This window comes from Macaca fascicularis, chromosome 16 (assembly GCF_037993035.2).
Source record: "Macaca fascicularis isolate 582-1 chromosome 16, T2T-MFA8v1.1".
Classification (NCBI taxonomy): Eukaryota; Metazoa; Chordata; class Mammalia; order Primates; family Cercopithecidae; genus Macaca; species Macaca fascicularis.
The window spans coordinates 44,451,939-44,473,044 of NC_088390.1; the positions used below are offsets into that span (position 1 = coordinate 44,451,939).

Consider the following 21,106-nt stretch of genomic DNA (forward strand, 5'->3'; position numbering starts at 1 on the left):
CGTGCCATCATGCCTGGCTAATTTTTGCATTTTTAGTAGGGACGAGGTTTCCCCATGTTGGTCAGGCTGATCTCACACTCCTGACCTTATGATCCGCCTGTCTCAGCCTCCAAAAGTGCTGGGATTACATGCGTGAGCCACCGCACCCGGCCGATAAAATGTTTTAAATATTTTTTGTTGCTCAGTATAGGGGAAAAAAACTTAATAGATTATAAATTTTTTATTATTATTATACTTTAAGTTCTAGGGTACATGTGCATAACGTGCAGGTTTGTTACATATGTATACTTGTGCCATGTTGCTGTGCTGCACCCATCAACTCATCAGCACCCAACAACTCGTCATTTACATCAGGTATAACTCCCAATGCAATCCCTGCCCCCTCCCCATGATAGGCCCCAGTGTGTGATGTCCCCCTTCCCGAGTCCAAGTGATCTCATTGTTCAGTTCCCACCTATGAGTGAGAACATGCGGTGTTTGGTTTTCTGTTCTTGTGATAGTTTGCTAAGAATGATGGTTTCCAGCTGCATCCATGTCCCTACAAAGGACACAAACTCATCCTTTTTTATGGCTGCATAGTATTTCATGGTGTATACGATTTATTAACACACCACTGCCTGGTCATCCAAGTCTTTGTGTCAGGGAGAAAAATGTCTATACGATAATGGTGTCACTCGGAAGTTCAGGTCAAAAAAACCAAAAAGGTGACAATGACACAAATGAGATATTTAAAAATTAACTTTTAAAATTAATACAGAGGCCAGGTGCAGTGGCTCACGCCTGTAATCCCAGCACTTTGGGAGACCAAGGCAGGCAGATCACTTGAGTCCAGAAGTTTGAGACCAGCCTGGGCAACATGGCGAAACCCATCTCTATTAAAAATAAAAAAAAATTAGCCAGGAGTGGTGGCAAACACCTGTAATCCCAGTTATTCAGGAGGCTGAGGCACGAGAATTGCTTGAACCCAAGAGGCGGAGGTTGCGGTGAGCCGAGATCGCACCACTGCACTCCAGCCTGAGTGACAGAGCAAGATTGTGCCTCAAAAAAATAATTAAAAAATAAAATTAATAAAGAAGCATAGTTTTTTTAACATCCCATTCTCTCCAAAAGTAAAGTCATGTCTTAGAAAGTCCCTTCATGCTCCATGGTTTCGCCTCACTATCCCCAACCCCAGGCAATTTTGTAGGGGACAACTGTGGCGCTGTGCTAGCAGAAGGTGAAAAAGCAGCCTTGGACACTATAGCACTTAACCAAGAAGAAAACTACAAATTATTGTAAGGCAATATTTGCTTAAAAAATAGGCCGGGCGCGGTGGCTCATGCCTGTAATCCCAGCACTTTGGGAAGCCGAGGTGGACAGATAACAAGGTCAGGAGATCAAGACCATCCCGGCTAACACGGTGAAACCCTGTCTCTACCAAAAATACAAAAAATTAGCTGGGCTTGGTGGCACGCGCCTGTGGTCCCAGCTACTCAGGAGGCTGAGGCAGGAGAATAGCTTGAACTCAGGAGGCGGAGCTTGCAGTGAGCTGAGATCGCGCCACTGCACTCCAGCCTGGGCGACAGAGGAGACTCCATCTCAAAAAATAATAATAAATAAATATAGAAAACTACAAATTAGTTACATAAATACATATTGTCATAACGACTTTTTTTAAACCTTGGTAAATTACAGCTAGAGACAAGAAAGAAAAATAATTTATACATTATGACTATTCTGTAGATCAAAGAATGATTACCACTACTTTGAAAACGTTAATATTAGCTGTATACATTTCCATAAAGACTTCAGCCAGCCGAGCGTGGTGCCTCACACCTGTAATCCCAGTACTTTGGGAGATTGAGGCGGGCGGATCACCACAGGCCAGGAGTTCAAGACCAGCCTGGCCAACAGGGTGAAACTCCATCTCTACTAAAAATACAAAAATTAGCCAGGCGTGGTGGCACACACCTGTAGTCCCAGCTACTCAGAAAGCTGGGGCAGGAGAATCGTTTGAACCGGGTAGACGGAGGTTGCAGTAACCCAAGATTACGCCACTGCACTCCAGCCTGGGCAACACAGGGAGACTCTGTCTCAAAACAAACAAACAAAAAAAGACTTCAACCTTCCTCCTCTAAAACATATTTTAACATAAAAAAATTTGTTTAATCAGATCTACATTGAGACTTTATATATATCAATGCAAAATGGCCAACATAACAAGAGGATCTATTTATTTTGACCTATGTCATAGAGTATAATCAATTAATGAATTAAAGCAAACGGTGCGTTTCTTTTACTAAATATGATCAAATATATAATCTTAACAATCACAAAGCCTCTTGTTATTCAATTCTACTTACCCCAAAGGTTTTGGCTTGTGCGTATCTAAGGAGTGCAATTGACATCTCTTATTCTTCTTACTTTTTGGAATAGCATCTATCATATCATTTAGTTTGGACCTAATTAAAAATAAAACGTATTAAGGGTTTAATTCATTTTTCTTTCAAATTTTAAAACCTCTATTTACTGTCTTTTAGAGAGAAGTCTCAAAACAAAACAAAACAAAACACCACTTTTCTCTATCCCCACTGTATCTAGCAGTGTGCCTGGCACTCAAGTATTTCAACACTGACTGCTAACTGACTCTCAGCCATCTTCCCTTGCCCAGCCATTATGTAAATACACCAGTTGCAGAAGCACACACCTGCAGTCCCAGCTATCTGGGAAGCCGAGGTGAAAGGATCACTTAAGCCCAAGGGTTTGAGGCCAGCCTCGGCAACATAGTGAGACCCCATGTCTGTAAAAAATATATAAAAACTCCACAAAACAATACGTAAACACAATACATCCTTGAAGAGGAGTCATCAACAGAAATTTTATGCAAATACAGAATACACACTACTACTATCCTCACCCTCCATCCAACCAATGAGCAAACTTTGTCAATTCTACCTTTTAAATGTATCTAGAATCAGGCCTGGTACAGTAGCTCATGCCTATAATCCCAGCACTTTGGAAGGCTGAGGTAGGAGGATCATTTCAGGTCAGGAGTTCAAAGCCAGCCTGGGTAACATCAAAATTTTCATCTCTACAGAAAATTTTAAAATGAAGCCAGGCATGGCTCACACCTGTAATCCTAGCACTTTGGGAGGCTGAGGCCAGTGGATCACTTGAGGCCACGAGTTAAGAGACCAGCATGGCCAACATGGAGAAACCCTATTTCTACTAAAGAAAAATACAAAAATTAGACAGATGTGGTGGTGCACGCCTGTAATCCCAGCTACTCGGGAGGCTGAGGCACAAGAATCACTTGAACCAGGGAGGTGGAAGTAGCAACGAGCCAAGATTGCACCACTGCACTGCAGCTTGAGACAGAGTGAGACTCTGTCTCAAAAAAAAAAAAATAAATAAAAGCTGAATAAAATTTAACCAATCTAGAATCAAATCACTTCTTTTTTTTTTTTTTTTGAGATGGAGTCTTGCTCTGTCCCCCAGGCTGGAGTGCAGTGGCGCAACATCAGCTCACTGCAAGCTTCACCTCCCGGGTTCACGCCATTCTCCTGCCTCAGCCTCCCAAGTAGCTGGGACTACAGGCACCTGCCACGGCGCCTGGCTAATTTTTTGTTTTTTTTTTTTTTTTTTTTTTTTTTTTTTTTGAGACGGAGTCTCGCTCTGTCACCCAGGCTGGAGTGCGGTGGCCGGATCTCAGCTCACTGCAAGCTCCGCCTCCTGGGTTCACGCCATTCTCCTGCCTCAGCCTCCCGAGTAACTGGGACTATAGGCGCCCGCCACCTCGCCCGGCTAGTTTTTTGTATTTTTTTTTTTTAGTAGAGACGAGGTTTCACCGTGTTAGCCAGGATGGTCTCGATCACCTGACCTCGTGATCCGCCCGTCTCGGCCTCCCAAAGTGCTGGGATTACAGGCGTGAGCCACCGCGCCCGGCTGTATTTTTTTTATTAGAGACGGAGTTTCACTGTTAGCCAGGATGGTCTTGATCTCCCGACCTCAGGTGATCCGCCTGCCTCGGCCTCCCAAAGTGCTGGGATTACAGGTGTGAGTCACCACGCCCAGCCTAGAATCAGATCACTTATAACCTCTACCATTATCATCCCTGTGCAACCCACCAATCTCTAGCTTAGTTAACTGCCAATAGCTGGCCTCCTAAAATTGTCTCCTTGCCGTCACCTTCTGCCCTTTACATTCCAGGCCTCACTCAGCAGCCAGAGTGATCCTTTTAAAACATGAATCAGATTATATCATTCCTCTGTTCAAAAACACTCCAAGGCTTGTTTTCCCAAGTCCAGGCACAGTAAATATCAAAAGTCCCTACTACCATCTCTAAATAGGAAAGCCTCAGGGTTTACTTTTCAGACCTCTCCTTCTTTTCCTATTTATATTCACTAAATGAGACAAATTTACAGCTCTAACCCAGACCTCTCTGAATTCTACTTGGATGTCTAATTGCTATCTCAAACTTAGCACACCCAAAGATGAGCTCTGTTACATTTCTCCCCAGTCTTGTCCATGGCAGTAAATGGAAACTATTTGTCCATTCTTTTTTTTTTTTTTTTGAGACAGTCTCGCTCTGTTGCCCACGCTGGAGTGCAGTGGCGCGATCTTGGCTCACTGCAACCTCCGCCTCCTGGGTTCAAGCAATTCTGTCTCAGCCTCCCGAGTAGCTGGGATTACAGGCGACTGCCACCACTCCCGGCTAATTTTGGTATTTTTAGTAGAGATGGGGTTTCACCATGTTGGCCAGGCTGGTCTCAAATTCCTGACCTCTGGTGATCTGCCTGCATCGGCCTCCCAAAGTGCTGGGATTACAGGTGTGAGCAACCACGCAAGGCCTTTTGTCCATTCTTCATATCACAAATCTGAGAATCATTTTTGATGCCCTCCCTCACAACCAATCTATTCAAAAAATCCCATTGGCTCATTCCCCAAAATATATCCAGGATTCTTTATAACCATTTTTCACTACCCCCATGGCCATTATTCATTCTCAATACAGAGGTCAAAGTAAGCCAAATTTCATCAGACTATGCCGCTCTTCTGCTCAAAACCTTCCCAAAGCTCACCTCACTCAAAGTAAAAACAAAAGACCTCAGTTGGGCACGGTGGCTCACGCATGTAATCCCAGCACTTTGGGAGGCTGAGGTGGGCAGATCGCCTGAGGTCAGGAGTTCAAGACCAACCTGGCCAACATGGCGAAACCCTGTCTCTACTAAAAAATACAAAAAAAATCCGAGCATGGTGGTGGCCACCTGTAATCCTAGCTAATTGGGAGGCTGAGGCAAGAGAATCACTTGAACCCAGGAGGCAGTGGTTGCAGTGAGCCGAGATCACGCCACTGCACTCTGGCCTGGGCAACAATAGCGAAACTCCACCTGAAAAAAATAAAAATATGACTGGACCTTTTATTACTCCTTTTTTTTTTCTTTTTTTGAGATGGAGTTTCATTCTTGTTGCCCAGGCTGGAGGGCAATGCGCGATCTCGGCTCACTGCAACTGCTGCCTCCTGGGTTTGAGCGATTCTCCTGCCTCAGCCTCCCGAGTAGGTGAGATTACAGGCACCCACCACCATGCCTGGCTAATTTTTTGTATTTTTAGTAGAGACTCGGTTTCACCGTGTTGCCCAGGCTGGTCTTGAACTCCTGAGCTCAGGCAATCCAACTGCCTAGGCTTCCCAAAGTGTTGGGATTATAGGCGTGAGCCACCACGCCCAGCCACTCTTTTTTTTTTCTGAGATGGAATTTCGCTCTTGTTGCCCAGGCTGCAGTGCAATGGCACCATCTCGGCTCACTGTAACCTCTGCCTCCTGGGTTCAAGTGATTCTCCTGCCTCAGCCTCCTGAATAGCTGGGATTACAGCCACGCACCACCACGCCCAGCTAATTTTTGTATTTTTAGTAGAGACGGGGTTTCACCACGTTGGTCAGGCTGGTCTCGAACTGCCCGCCTCAGCCTCCCAAAGTGCTGGGATTACAGGCGTGAGCCACCGCGCCTGGCCTTATTACTCTGCTGACCCCACCTTTATTACTGTTCCCTTCATTCATCTGGCTCCAGCCACAATGACTTCCTTACTATTCCTCAAACATGCCAATAAAACCCCAACCTCAGAACCTTTACACTAGCTGTTCCTTCTCTGCCTTCCCCCAGTTTTCTATAAGATTTGCTTGCTCACTTCATTCAAGTCTATATTCATTTTATTAAGGAGGCCTCTCCTGACCACCCTCCACAATAATTCTACCCCTGCTCCATTCTCTACCTCCCTTACTGGTTTTTCTAATTTATCATCCCTGACAAAGTACGTATTTGCTTACTGTCTGCTTCTCCCCATGTGGAGAGTGGCAACTTTACATTCATTGGTACACAGTAATAAAATCATTAAATTAGACTCAATCTTTCCTTCAAGAAAATAAGCTGCCACTGTCACCAAGCTGTTTCAAATTTTAACAAACCCATTTTCTCCTAATTGATTATACTTACCCATGTACATAAAATAATGTATAAAGCTTCTTTGCATCAGTCATGCAGCTTCTAGTTACAGACAGGACTCCCTTGGGCCCTACTGTTAGGGGTTCAAGAGCAGGATTTCCAGACTCTACAAGCTGGGAAAAGAGGCGTTCCACACTGCGACGACAACCAACACATGGGACAAGCTGAGAAAGTGCACTCAGGACTTCGCGTGATGTCACCACCATGGCAATACTTAGATCCTGTTGCTTAAGCATACCATGTCGCTGAAAGAGGGAAAGAAAATGAAGGAGTGTCCTTTAAAAAGACATAAAATTACACTTTCACTACTACTGGTTCCTATCCTTGTGCAGTAAGTACAACCTGGAAAGGGTTTACCAGCTCTACCTGCAACTGAGTCAGAAAGGCAACGTAGTCAGCCTTGTCCATGTTGTACGGAGTTTGCGCCACAAACCCCCTTCCTCTAGAATCTAGGGTAAACGATTTTGCTTAGTATGCCAAAAAGCAGTCCTGCATCTGGAAATGTAGGGCTGGTTCAGTGACTATTAGGCCAGTCCTCTTACAAAAAAAAAAGGACAATACAGCTACACCTTTTTTTTTGGTTGGTTTGTTTTTGTTTTTTGAGACTGAGTCTCGCTCTGTCGCCAGGCTGGAGTGCAGTGGCACAATCTCAGCTCACTGCAACCTCTGCCTCCTGGGTTCAAGTGATTCTCCCGCCTCAGACTCCAGAGTAGCTGGGACTACAGGCATGTACCACCACACCCAGCTAATTTTAGTATTTTTAGTAGAGATGGGGTTTCACCATGTTGGCCAGGATGGTCTTGATCTCTTGACCTTGTGATCCATCTGCCTCAGCCTCCCAAAGTGCTGGGATTACAGGCGTGAGCCACCAAGCCTGACCTGTTTTATTTTTTTGTTTTGTTCTGTTTTTACAACTTTTTTTTTTTTTTTTTTTTTTTTGAGACAGAGTCTCGCTTAGTCGCCCAGGCTGGAGTGCAGTGGCGCGATCTCGGCTCACTGCAAGCTCCGCCTCCCGGGTTCACGCCATTCTCCTGTCTCAGCCTCCCGAGTAGCTGGGACTACAGGCGTCCGCCGCCTCGCCCGGCTAATTTTTTGCATTTTTAGTAGAGACGGGGTTTCACAGTGTTAGCCAGGATGGTCTCGATCTCCTGACCTTGTGATCTGCCCGCCTCGGCCTCCCAAAGTGCTGGGATTACAGGCGTGAGCCACCGCGCCCGGCCGTTTTTACAACTTTTAACAACACACTTACTATCACTATGTTTAGCTACAGGACTCAGGTTAGGATGGTAATCATGTGGAGCAGCAATTCCCAATCTGGAGGTATGACCAGGTGTATTACGGATTAGTGGGAGAAAACATGGCCTATCTTCCCTATATAGGGAAGTGAGGAACTAGCATGCTGCTGCTTATGAATGGTATCTGCTGGTTATGACAAGGTAGAAAAATAACTGAGAGCTACTGTTGCAGATAAATGAGCAAACTCTAGTAAGTAACTTCTACCTGACAGAGTTATAGTTAACTGCAGTTAACACTTCCAGATTTACCAAAAACAGATAGGAAAGTAGGATAATTCCCAAGAAGCATTTTCTCACATTTACCATTACCCTTCCATTCAAAGTTTTCTCTAAAAGTAGAAATAAGAGTTCTGAAGTAAACTAACAAGTCATCTTCCAATATCTTAATTATAGTCAGCCCTCTGTATCCACGGGTTCTACATCTGTGAATTTAACCAACCAAGGATTGAAAATATTTGAGGGGAAAAAAAGGATGGTGGCATCTGTACTAAACACGTACAGACTTTTCTTCCTTGTCATTATTCCCTAAATGATGTACTATAACTACTATTTACACAGCATTTACATTGTATTAGGTACCATAGGTAATCAAAATATGCTTTAAAGTATATGGGAGGATGTGCAGAGGTTATATGCAAATATACATCTTATTTTTTTTTGAGACAAGGTCTCACTCTATTGCCCAGGCTGGAGTGCAATGATGCAATCTCAGGTGACTATAACCTCTGCCTCCTGGGCTCAAGAGATCCTCCCACTTGAGTCTACTGAATAGCTGGGACCCCAAGCACATGCCACCATGTCCGCCCAACGTTTTTGCATTTTCTGTAGAGACAGGGTTTTGCCATGTTGCCCAACTACTGAACTCAAGTGATCCACCTGCCTTGGCCTCCCAAAGTGCTGGGATTACAAGCATGAGCCACCATGCCCAGCCCTTACTACACCATTTTCTATAAGGGACTTGAGCATTGTGGATTTTGGTTTGCATAGGGATCCTTGAACTATCCCCCACGGATACTGAGGGATAACTGTATATTGCATTTAAGTGTATTTATAAAGTACTATATTTCTCAGGAATTAAATAAACATCAGAAAGTTCATAATATAGGATTATTTTGTCTCAACAAAACAATTACTACAGCAGAAAACCAACAAGTTTTTAATGAAAAATTATATACCTTATCTTTTAAAAACTAGGAAAGATGGCCTGGTTTTAAAATGAAAGTCTTATGGACATGTAAAATATTAACACACCACCACCAATTCTTTTTCACATGGCAGTTACATAAATCAGGTAAGTAAATATGTATGCTTACTACAGCAATGGTAAAAGAGCAATTTCAGTGCAATATTAAGACCTAGAGAACCCTATATAAAACTAATACAGCTGAATTTTAAATGAGTCTTTAAAATACGCATACACCATTAAAAACACTGATTGAGGTTAACTAGTTTTTTACTTTCCTCTGGAACAGTCCACTGATAAGAGAAAAACGCCTCAAATGAGCATGTGCACCACTCCAGCAAACACAATGGATATGCGGCCTCTTCCAAGTGCTGGCAGGCCACCACACATGCAGACCCAAGGGAAGACTCAGGAGAGAAGAAATGTAAACCCCAGACTCATGCCAAGAGATGGGGTCTTGCCATGTTCCCCAAGCTGGTCTTGACTCCTGGGCTCAAGTGATCTACAGGCCTCGGACTCCCAAATTACCAGGATTATAGACATGAGCCATTGCACCCAGCCTGTTAACAATTTTTAAATAAATTAAAATAAAAAACATACATACATAAGTATACATAAATACAAAACAAAAAACAAACAAAAAAAACACTGATTGAAAAAACTATTACCTGAATGAACTGCTTTAGCTGTGCACCATTATTCTGATGTCCATCGAGATTTAACACATTGTCAGGAAATTCCATCACCATCTTAAAATGCAAACAGAACAGAAATCAATTATTTTACCCCTCTGAAAACAGGATACAGCCTACCAACTCCAGAAATAGATCCCTGAAAGCCAGATTTGCACCCATCCCTGCCCCTCAAAATTTTTTTTTAAATCCGAGTACATGGCCCAGTGCAGTGGCTCAAGCCTGTAATCCCAGCACTCTGGGAGGCCGGGAGTGGAGGAGGCAGGCGGATCACCTGAAGTCGGGAGTTCAAGACCAGCCTGACCAACATGGAGAAACCCCGTCTCTACTAAATATACAAAATTAGCCGGGTTTGGTGGTGCATGCCTGTAATCCCAGCTACTTGGGAGGCTGAGCCAGGAGAATTGCTTGAACCCGGGCGGCGGAGGTTGCAGTGAGCCGAAATCGTGCCACTGCACTCCAGCCTGGACAACAGTGAAACTCTGTCCAAAAAAAAAAAAAAACAAAACTCCGATCCTTTTTTTTGAGACGGAGTCTTGCTCCATCACCTAGGCTGGAGTGCAGTGGCATGATTTCAACTCATCACAACCTCCACCTCCTGGGTTCAAGCAATTCTCCTGCCTCAGCCTCCTGAGTAACTAGGATTACAGGCACCCAACACTATGCCCAGCTAATTTTTGTATTTTTAGTAGAGACGGGGTTTCACCATGTTGGCCAGGTTGGTCTCGAACTCCTGACCTCAGCCGCCCAAAGTACCAGGATTACAAGCGTGAGCCACTGTGCCCGGCCAGAACAGTGCCTGGCACATAGTAAATGTTTGCTCTAATTATGAATAAAAAGGACACATTGATATACTTATTCAATTATCAAAATTCACTACCATAGGAAGGCATATGAAGCTTAAGGAGGCTTCAGCATGTCACATAATGGGAATCTGTAATTAGTACATTTTACTGATCTGCTGTCATACCACAGATTTTAAGTAGTACCACAATTATGTATCACTACAAGCCATTTTTACTATGTCATCAAATTAAAGCAGCATCCTGATTTCAGGTATTAAAATGTGGGGGAAAAAGATATGCCTTCAAAACAATGTTAAGTAACATATGTATATCTTAACTAAAACATTGTTAAAGATCAAACATATTGTACTAGGACCAACTATTTCCACATTAACAAGGACCACAAACTCCCACAAAACCAGAGTGAAGTCAAGACAAAAAGACCCACTTAAGGCAAAAACAAAATATTCCTCAGTTGAATGTGGTCTTAAAAACATCACTTCCTTCTCCAACCAGAACCAAAGACCTGCTTCTTTAATGGATGTGACCATTCCTTTCTTCCCATATTAGAGAAATTTAAAATATGCTTGTTCTAACAACAAAATGAGGCCTCATTAACAGCTAAGTCAAATGTAAGCAATAGATTTAAGAGTTTTTCTTGATTTGATAAGGGAGGAATATGAGATATATGAAGGAAACAGATACTAAGAAGATGGACTATGACACAAATATTAACTTACTTCAGACTGCATGTACAACATTTTTAGTGTGTATACTTTATCTTTCAAAAAAAGAAAACACATTATATGTGGTTATCTGTAGGTAGTAAGACAACTTTTTCTACATGTGTTCCTGTATTTCCCAAATATATTACAATGCATATATACTATATATTACGGGGGGAAGAGTTAATGCTCCTTGCTTCCAATTCTATATTCACTATATCATGTTCAGAGACATGCTTCCATTTCTTTTTTTTTTTTTTTGAGACGGAGTCTCGCTGTGTCGCCCAGGCTGGAGTGCAGTGGCCGGATCTCAGCTCACTGCAAGCTCTGCCTCCCGGGTTTTTACGCCATTCTCCTGCCTCAGCCTCTCGAGTAGCCGGGACTACAGGCGCCCGCCACCTCGCCCAGCTAGTTTTTTGTATTTTTTAGTAGAGACGGGGTTTCACCGTGTTAGCCAGGATGGTCTCGAACTCCTGACCTCGTGATCCGCCCGTCTCGGCCTCCCAAAGTGCTGGGATTACAGGCTTGAGCCACCGCGCCCGGCCTTTTTTTTTTTTTTTTTTTTTTGAGACAGAGTCTCGCTCTGTCACCCAGGCTGGAGTGCAGTGGCGCAATCTTGGCTCGCTGCAACCTCCGCCTCCCAGGTACAAGCAATTCTCCTGCCTCAGCCTCCTGAGTAGCTGAGATTACAGGCACCTGCCACCAAGCATGGCTAATTTTTTGTATTTTTAGTAGAAACAGGGTTTTGCCATGTTGCCCAGGCTGGTTTCAAACTCCCAAGCTCAGGCAACCTGCCCGCCTCGGTCTCCCAAAGTGCTGGGATTATAAGCGTGAGTCACCTTGCCCAGCCCATTTCAATAGCTTTTACCATTCTGGAAGTTTTTTCTTCCATATATACAGATGAAATGTCCAAACGTCAATCATCCAATTTTCAGGTTTATCAACCCTGACATCTTGTTTCTAGTTTTCCTTCTTAGTCTTCTCATTAACACCTCCAAAAACAGGTAGCAATAAGTAATAATAAAGACACTTCATATGTACTAGACATCGTTATAAGCACTTTAATACATTATCTCTATCAACAGTACAAAGCAAAACTGAAGTCAATGGTCTATTTTAATGCTGTAGTAATAAATGATCTGGTGGCCGGACGCGGTGGCTCAAGCCTGTAATCCCAGCACTTTGGGAGGCCGAGACGGGCAGATCACGAGGTCAGGAGATCGAGACCATCCTGGCTAACACGGTGAAACCCCGTCTCTACTAAAAAATACAAAAAAAAACCTAGCCGGGCGAGGTGGCGGGCTCCTGTAGTCCCAGCTACTCGGGAGGCTGAGGCAGGAGAATGGCGTAAACCCGGGAGGCGGAGCTTGCAGTGAGCTGAGATCCGGCCACTGCACTCCAGCCTGGGCGACAGAGCGAGACTCCGTCTCAAAAAAAATAAAAATAAAAATTAAAAATAAATGATCTGGTGACGATGACTGAAATAAGCAAAATATCTAATGATCTATACTGCCTATTGTATGTATTCTATTTAACATGGTCTATTCCAATTTTAAAAAATAACAATAATAATCCTGGTATTGGAAATCCTGGTCCAGAAAACTATTACAATAAAAGCAATGAAATAGTTAATAGTTCAATTAACTCATATTTTCTGGAATCATCAAAAGGTTTAAGACACAAAGAAATTTAACTGTCAAGTCATTAAAAATGTATAAACTTTTGAAACCATGTAATTCAACAGAATATTGCAGGTCACTCCAAACCTACCATTTAAGCAACTAATACCTTGATTTATATTTTCACTTGCTTGATAAAAATATACACCATTTCGCCAAATACCAACAGCCATAATAAAAAAAAAAATGACAGTCATCTATAGTGTTTAAAGATCAAAGCTATCAATTTAAGAAACAAATATTCCTTATTTAACTAAATCAAAGTCTCTCCAGTCTGGTTCTTAGGCAAAATCTAAATTCTGACTCAGTATGTATTTTTATTCTGATCAACTGTTTTAAAAATTGAAACAGAGGTCAAAGACCACATCTAATAATACTGAGACCTGCGAGCTGATTTGTAAAATTTTTTTTTTTTGGAGACAGGGTCTCACTCTGTTGTCTAGGCTGGAGTGTAACAGCTCAATCTCGACTCACTGCAGCCTCTGCCTCCCAAGTTTAAGCAATTCTCCCACCTCAGCCTCCCAAGTAGCTGGGATTACAGGCATACCACCATGCTCAGCTAATTTTGTATTTTTAGTACAGATGGGGTTTTACCATACTGGCCAGGCTGGTCCCGAACTCCTGACCCCAGGTGATCCACCCTCCGAGGCCTCCAAAAGTGCTGGGATGACAGGCGTAAGCCACCGTGCCCAGTCTAAAATATTTTAATTATATGGATAATACCTGATTTAGGAATTATTTTTAAAAAGTCAGTAAAGAAGCTGATGGCTCACACCCGTAACCCCAACACTTTGGGAGGCCGAGGCGGGTGGATCACCTGAGGTCGTGAGCTCGAGACCAGCCTGACCAACGTGGAGAAACCCTCTCTCTACTAAAAATACAAAAAATTAGCTGTGGTGGCACATGCCTGTAATTCCAGCTACTCAGGAGGCTGAGACAGGATAATTACTTAAACCGGGAGGCGGAGGTTGTGGTGAGCCGAGATCGTGCCATTGCACACTAGCCTGGGCAGCAAGAGCAAAACTCCATCTCAAAAAAAAAAAAAGTCAATAAAGAACAGTTAAGTATTTTTAAAAACAAAACTCATTTCAAATCATTTCATTTTAACCTAATTAGTACCGAAAATACTAAGATCTAATTTATTTCTGTCTTTCCCGGTTTCATCAGCTTACATACTCCTAAATTTGCTCTTGTATTTACTCACCACTCTGGCTAGAGACAATGCACTCATACTAAATAATTACTCTGTCCTTGCCTTTCAAACACTTAGGACAATGGCTTTTTACCTTACTGTTTTCTGGCCAATCACTATACGCTGTTAAATGTTTTAAGAGATGAAAATAAAAAGGGGAAGGCAAAGAGGCTAGTAGCACAATTTGTTCTTCACTCTTTAAAACCACTTCCTTAACTTAATCTTGAGATTCTAGGTTACCTAAAGGAAGACAGTCCTGTAAAGTATTTCAGGTGTGGCTTTATAGAGGCATCATTAGCATTCAGCTTCATGAAGAGGTTCCCTACCCATAGCTAGCCACAAATAGAACAAGTCATTGTGCTGCAATTACTGCTTTATAAAGTTTATTGAATCTATTACCCACTTTCACTCTTAAGTATCTGTCCTGGTTTCTCCTGACCACAAAAAAAATCTGTTTTTAGCGCATTCTCACAAGTTCTAACCAACAATATACTAAGTTTGCATTTATTAAAATCACTGTCATTTTGGTTTTACTCTTTTACTTCTTCATCCACACAGCTATTTGTAACATCTATCACCCTCAGTAAAATTAACTGTTACAATTGAAAGAAAACATTAAATGCTAAACTTTCAACAATTATAAAACATTTAATTCCCAAGTGGATATGCTATCATTTATTATCTTTTAAAGTGTAAGACATCAAGAACTCTTATCAGATTAACGCTGTACATGGAAACAAGAAGAAAAAAAAAAAACCCAAACTCTTATCAGAGTAGTCTATTTAGATTGGTTTAAATCAGGGGAGTAAACTGCGATGCAGAAATATGGTAACAATCTGGCCGGGAGCAGTGGTTCATGCCTGTAATCCCAGCACTTTGGGAGGCTGAAGCACATGGATCACTTGAGGTCAGGAGTTCAAGACCAGACCAGCCTGGCCAAAATGGTGAAGCCTCGTCTCTACTAAAAATACAAAAATTAGCCAGGCAAGGTGGCAGGCGCCTGTAATTCCAGCTACTCAGGAGGCTGAGGCACAAGAATCGCCTGACCCTGGAAGGCGGAGGTTGTAGTGAGCCAAGATCATGCCACTGCACTCCAGCCTAGGTGACAGAGTAAGACTCCATCTCAAAAAAAAGAAAAGAAAAGAAATATTGTAGCAATCGGACAATATGTACCTGGAACTTTACAAAAGGTTCTTATCCTTTGATCCAGTAATTCCACTTCCAAAAGCCTGAGAAAACATTTTAATGCAAAGATTTTTGCATTATTTATGTTCTTACAGTTTATTCATAGCAAAAACTAGAACAACCTCCATGCCCAACAGTGGAAAAATAATTACGGAATGTCATACAACAGAATATTACACGGCCATTAAAAATGTTTAAAAATGACAAGGAAAAGTGTTTTCAAAATTACATTTAGTGAAATAAATCAGGACAAAAAATGTTACAGAAAATATATTAACTCTGTATCTATGTGTGTGTCTAGGACTGAAATTATACCAAATGCTGCTTATCCCTGAGAAGTATGACTAAGGGTAATTTGCTTTGTAGTTATTTTTCAAGATTTTAGAAGGAATATATATTTTGGCTGGGTGTGGTGGCTCATGCCTGTAATCCCAGCAGTTTGGGAGGCCAAGATGGACAGATCACCTGAGGTCAGGAGTTCGAGACCGGCCTGGCCAACATAGGGAAACCCCATCTCTTCTAAAAATACAAAAAAATCAGACAGGCGTGGTGGCACGCGCCTGTAATCCCAGCTACTCAGGTGACTGAGGCAGGAGAATCACTTGAACCCGAGAGGCAGAGGTTGCAGTGAGCCAAGAGCATGCCACTGTACTCCAGCCTGGGCGACAGAGCGAGACTGTCTCCAAAAAAAAAAAAAAAAAAAAAAAGGCCGGGCGCAGTGGCTCACGCCTGTAATCCCTGCACTTTGGGAGGCTGAGGTGGGTGGATCATGAGGTCAGGAGCTCGAGACCATCCTGGCTAACACGGTAAAACCCCATCTCTACTAAAAAAAAAACAAAAAATTAGCTTGGCGTGGTGGTGGGCGCCTGTAGTCCCAGCAACTCGGGAGGCTGAGGCAGGAGAATGGCATAAACCCGGGAGGCGGAGCTTGCAGTGAGCCGAGATCGTGCCACTGCACTCCAGCCCCGGAAACAGTGTGAGACTCCGTCTCAATAAAAAAAAAAAAAAAAAAATTAATTCTTCAAAGACTTCTCTAAAATCAAATCTGCATTCTATCTATTATTTTATAATTGTAGTAACACTGAACATTTTAGCTACAGAGTATAAAACTTTCTTAAATATTTCACCATTCCACCAACTTATTTGGGATTTTCTCAAATACACCTACATCAGCCCTATCCTATACTCAAGTGTTCAAACTCACAGAACTACCATGGGAATCTTCTAAATGTGGATACAACATATCACATAAAAGAAGAGGCGGCCGGGCGCGGTGGCTCAAGCCTGTAATCCCAGCACTTTGGGAGGCCGAGACGGGCGGATCACGAGGTCAGGAGATCGAGACCATCCTGGCTGACACGGTGAAACCCCGTCTCTACTAAAAAATACAAAAAAAACTTAGCCGGGCGCGGTGGCGGGCGCCTGTAGTCCCAGCTACTCGGGAGGCTGAGGCAGGAGAATGGCGGGAACCCGGGAGGCGGAGCTTGCAGTGAACTGAGATCCGGCCACTGCACTCCAGCCTGGGCGACATAGCAAGACTCCGTCTCAAAAAAAAAAAAAAAAAAAAGAAAAGGCTTTTTTTTTTGAAAGAGTTTCACTTTGTCTCCCAGGCTGGAGTGCAGTGGCACTTTCTCGGCTCACTGCAACCTCTGCCTCTGGGGGTTCAATCAATTCTCTTGTCTCAGCCTTATCAGTAGCTGGGTATACAGGTGCACTCCACCACACCCGCTGATTTTTTTCTATTTTAGTAGATACGCGTTTTCACCATGTTTCCCAGGCTGGTCTCAAACTCCTGAGCTCAGGCAATTCGCCCACGTTAGCCTCTAAAGTGCTAGGATTACAGGCTTGAGCCACAGCACCGGGCCTAAGGCTACTTTTTTTTTTTTTTTTTCTTGAGACAGAGTCCTGCTCTTGTTGCCCAGGCTGGAATGCAGTGGCGCGATCTTGGCTCACCGCAACCTCTGCCTCCTGGGTTCAAGGGATTCTCCTGCTTCAGCCTCCTGAGTAGCTAGGATTACAGGCACGCACCACTATGCCTGGCTAATTTTTTTATTTTTAGTAGAGACGGGGTTTCACCATGTTGGTCAGGCTGGTCTTGAATTCCTGACCTCTAGAAATCCACCCGCCTCAGCCTCCCAAAGTGCCGGGATTACAGGCGTGAGCCACCGCACCCGGCCTAAGGCTACTTCTTTACATACAAGCTTGTTAATTTCATTTTACAAGTCCAAGTTACAATTGCCAGTTTAACTAAGGGTAGAGTTTCAGCATCCCTACTAAAATGATAAAGTCTGCAACTGACTGTAAACATTGTTACTATATTGCAACATTCAGCTACTATCAAAATCCTAAGACTACTATTTGAAGTAAGTTCAAAAAATGTTTCCTCAGTGCATTACCTACAGACCCTAGGGACAAAGACAAAACCTAAAGTTAACTTCAGGCCACCGCTGCCATCCATCAAAGGAACAGTGCAGAGCATAAAACTCTTGATACAGGTATCTTCCTTCCCTCTTCCCTTTTCCCCTTCTCTCCCAACAGGTGTTTTGCTCAGGATTCTCCCTTTCAGTAGTATTTGGTAGAATATCCTGAAAGAAACTTGTTTCCCTTGATAAAAATTTTCACTAACATTCACTCCCAGCATTCAACGACTGTGCAGAAGTTCCAACACAAATATTTGTCTCACTCATTCCTGTGATAAAAACCCATTCTGAAGCAAAGAAAAACTGCACCTTTTCCTAAATGTTATTTTCAGATATTTAAATTAAGTGAGCTTAAGTTTTATTTGCCTTAGTCACAAGTCCACAGTACAATAAAAGCAAAATTCAACCACCAGATACAGTGCAAAGTAAGTTCCATACTAAACCACATTGCAAGGTTACATCTTTTTCAGTGGAAAATTTTGGAAAGTCACATCATTGTGGAGAGAATACAGTATAAAAGCACCTAAAAAGTTGGTCATTTTAAAGTGCTATATGATAGATGTATTAATGTGCTGTATTCACAAAGGTAGTTTTGTGAATATACCAAGAACTAGTGTCTTTTAAAGCCTATTTATGTTGGTTTTCCCTATGTTTTGATATGTTTCCCTATGTTATGATTATTCATCCAATAATAATCTTATATCCAAACTCACTGAATTTTTTTTTTTTTTAAACTCCAAAGCCATTCTGGGACAATAAACCTTAAAGGCTGTTATCGTAACTACATGCTTCAGAAAAGTGTTTACATTGGCGGGGGCGAGAAGAGAGAAAATATCAACAAATGAATCCCTATCTGGAGTCCAAAGTAAGAAACGCATTATTTAATTTGATCACAGTGCTAGTTTCAACTATTTAAAAATACAAGTCCATTATACTTCTAATGCAAAAAGTACAGAAATCATAATCAAGACACACAAATAATTTCTAATGCATCAACATTATTTATGTCAGAACAAATCATTCTACCTTTTTTCATGAAAAATAAATGCACTTGAATAATTGTAGATGCTGTCACTTAAAAAGTTCTAATAAATTAAGTCATTCAACAGCTCTCCTAATCCTTTTTAAAGTACTGCAGCTCAATCAAGTCTTAATTGAGACTGGCAAGCATAAAGGCAGACTGGCATCTCTACAATGACTTGCATTTTACATAAAATTTGAAAAAACTTCGGTAAATATTTGCAAAAAAAAAATACTGAGGAACAAAACTGATCAACTGCCTTTGATAGCAAAAGAATACTGATAAGATGAAGAGACTTAGGTGCACCTTATCGAAATAAGCAAATGTATAATCCAAACCTTCAGCATCATCAAAATGCAGATTTCAAAAGATATTCGGAAAAGGTTAATTTCATTTCTTAAGAAATAGTGGCAAGCAACTGCACTCATTTCCTGTTCAGATTCAATTCAAATTTCAGCCATTTCCTTTTAAAGGAAATAGTACAGCAACATAGGGCAGAGAGGGTCGGTAATGCTACACTATCAAATCTAAAGAAGAAAGTACCCGGAACTGGGTCTTGACACTCAAGATGAGCAATCAGCTTTTTATAGTACTCTTACACATTCAATAATTAGGCTTCCATTGGGGGGGAAAAAAAAAAAGTCCACCTGTAAACTAAATAATGCCAAGAAAGCCCGTTTTGAAGAGGCAGGGCCTAGCAGTACAATCATTTCAAGAGTTTTAATGCATGAGGCAATATGAGACTAATTACAACGAAATCAAACCATTTTAGTGGAATCTTGACTGTGCACGAGCATGTCACTCTGCCCCCAGTAATTAAGCTTATGTGGTGAGCGCTACCAGTATTAAAACAGAAAATACACAGATAGCAGTGCAGCTGCGACATTTCCAGGTAATTAAGCCTCCCCGAGGGTAGGTGGTTTCTGTAAGGGGTAGGCCCTAAACGCCCAAGATCCTTCAACCCCTCTGAGACGTGTGCTTCGGCAAAAGCAGCGTCTCCTAAAGGGAAAGGGTCAAGGAAAAAGGTTCCAAAAAAAGGAACATCTGGAAAGAGGGAGTGCGCACGGAGCTCTGGGCTTGCGGCCGACAGAGGTTACCGAGCCACCCACTGCAAAGGCGAGTTTGTGGGGCCTGCTGGAGAGAAGGCCTCGCCTAGGAGTTGCAACACACTCTTTCTCCAGTGCGCAGCGCTCGGCCTGGGGGAGGGGGAGGAGGGGAAACAGCTGCCAGGGGAGCGGCGGGCCCAGCCCGGCCCGGCCCGCTCACCGTCAGGGTGTCGTCTATGTAGAGGGGAATCTGCCTCCTCTCGAAGGGGAACTCCTCCTCCCCGTCCCTGCACACTGCCACCAGTCGCGCCATCGTCCCCGACGCTGCCGTTGCCACCGTCACCACCTCCTCCCAGCTGCCGCCGCCGCCGCCGCTGCTGCTCCTGCCGCCGCCGCTGCCGCCTCCTCCCAGCTCCTGCCTGCAACAGCCAAACCCCGCGAGCGTAAGCACCCGCCGCCGCGCAGCACATTCGCCACGGGGGGCAGGGAGCGGAGCGGGAGGGGACGGGAGAGCCGGGCTGCGTTTCCCATCACCCGATTCCACACGCGCTCAGCCAATCAGCGCCCAGCGCCGCCGGGACCCGCCCCCTCGCGCCGCGCTCCCTCCCTCTCTCCCGCCCGGCCCCCGCCCGCCCGCCCGCCCGCCGGCCTCCAGTCAGGGTCCAAAGGAGAGGCGGAAGGGACCGGCCTGCCCGGGGGCTTCCCCGCCCGGAGCAGGAGTCCCGGCCCCACGACCCCACCCCTGGCCTCGGCCCCACAGCCTGCTCCCCGTCGCCCGCCGCCCGGGTGTCCTCTGCCCCCAGCTGACCCCTTCTCCCCGTTTCTGGGCGCACCCCGCCCAGTCAGACCCAGGACTGCAGTTGCCCAGCGCGACCCCGCCCCTGGGAGGGGTCGACCCCGCGCGGCTCTGCGGAGTCCAGAGAAGGGGGAGGCTCAAACCCTTTCCTCACCCTTTTCGGCGGAGGCTGTCGGTTCCGACCTTCACTGTTTTCGTGGTCGCCTCCCTAACTCCCACCTCTGCTCCCCGTTACCGGCTGACGAGGCCCGCGTCAGGGCCGGCCTGGGCGGGAGCGCAGCTCCGAATGCCGTTTCCTCTCCGGGCAGTCAGCCGCTCGCGCCGCGGGGAGTGGAGGAGGGCGGGCGGGGGACAAGGGGAAGGTGGGGCCGGGCGGGGCCGGGCGCCGGGCGGGGCCCGCGTCCTCTCGCGAGACTGGGGCCGGCCGCGGTGGGGTCCCCGCTGGAAAAATCTGCGCCCAGAGAGTAGGGGGCAGTCTTGGCCGTCCCGCCGGCGGGCCCGGCACCCTCCTCCGAGCCCAGCCATTCCGCTAGACCCGAAATAGGACTGGTAGGAGGGGTGATCGGCCCAACCTCAGGCCCCAGCCCGCGGACCGGGAAGGCTTCCCC

The 21,106-nt window shown here is 44.3% G+C and overlaps 1 protein-coding gene across 5 annotated transcripts in view; it reads right to left on the reverse strand.

Moving 5' to 3' along the window:
- The window catches only part of GGNBP2 (gametogenetin binding protein 2), a 53,669-nt gene extending 32,846 nt beyond the window's left edge, over positions 1-20,823 (reverse strand). For 2 of the 5 annotated variants that reach the window (XM_005583910.3, XM_005583909.4), the window contains exons 1-5: positions 20,653-20,823; positions 19,923-20,121; positions 9,626-9,706; positions 6,471-6,724; positions 2,343-2,441 (exon numbers count right to left, since the gene is read on the reverse strand). In XM_005583910.3, the coding sequence (XP_005583967.1) occupies positions 2,343-2,441; positions 6,471-6,724; positions 9,626-9,706; positions 19,923-20,015 (527 nt within the window). In that variant the 5' untranslated portion in view covers positions 20,016-20,121; positions 20,653-20,823. Of the gene's footprint in view, positions 1-2,342; positions 2,442-6,470; positions 6,725-9,625; positions 9,707-19,922; positions 20,140-20,652 lie in introns of those variants that run through there. The other 3 variants (XM_074019061.1, XM_065531253.1, XM_074019060.1) reach the window with 2 other exon arrangements.
- Between the last annotated feature and the right edge of the window lie 283 nt (positions 20,824-21,106).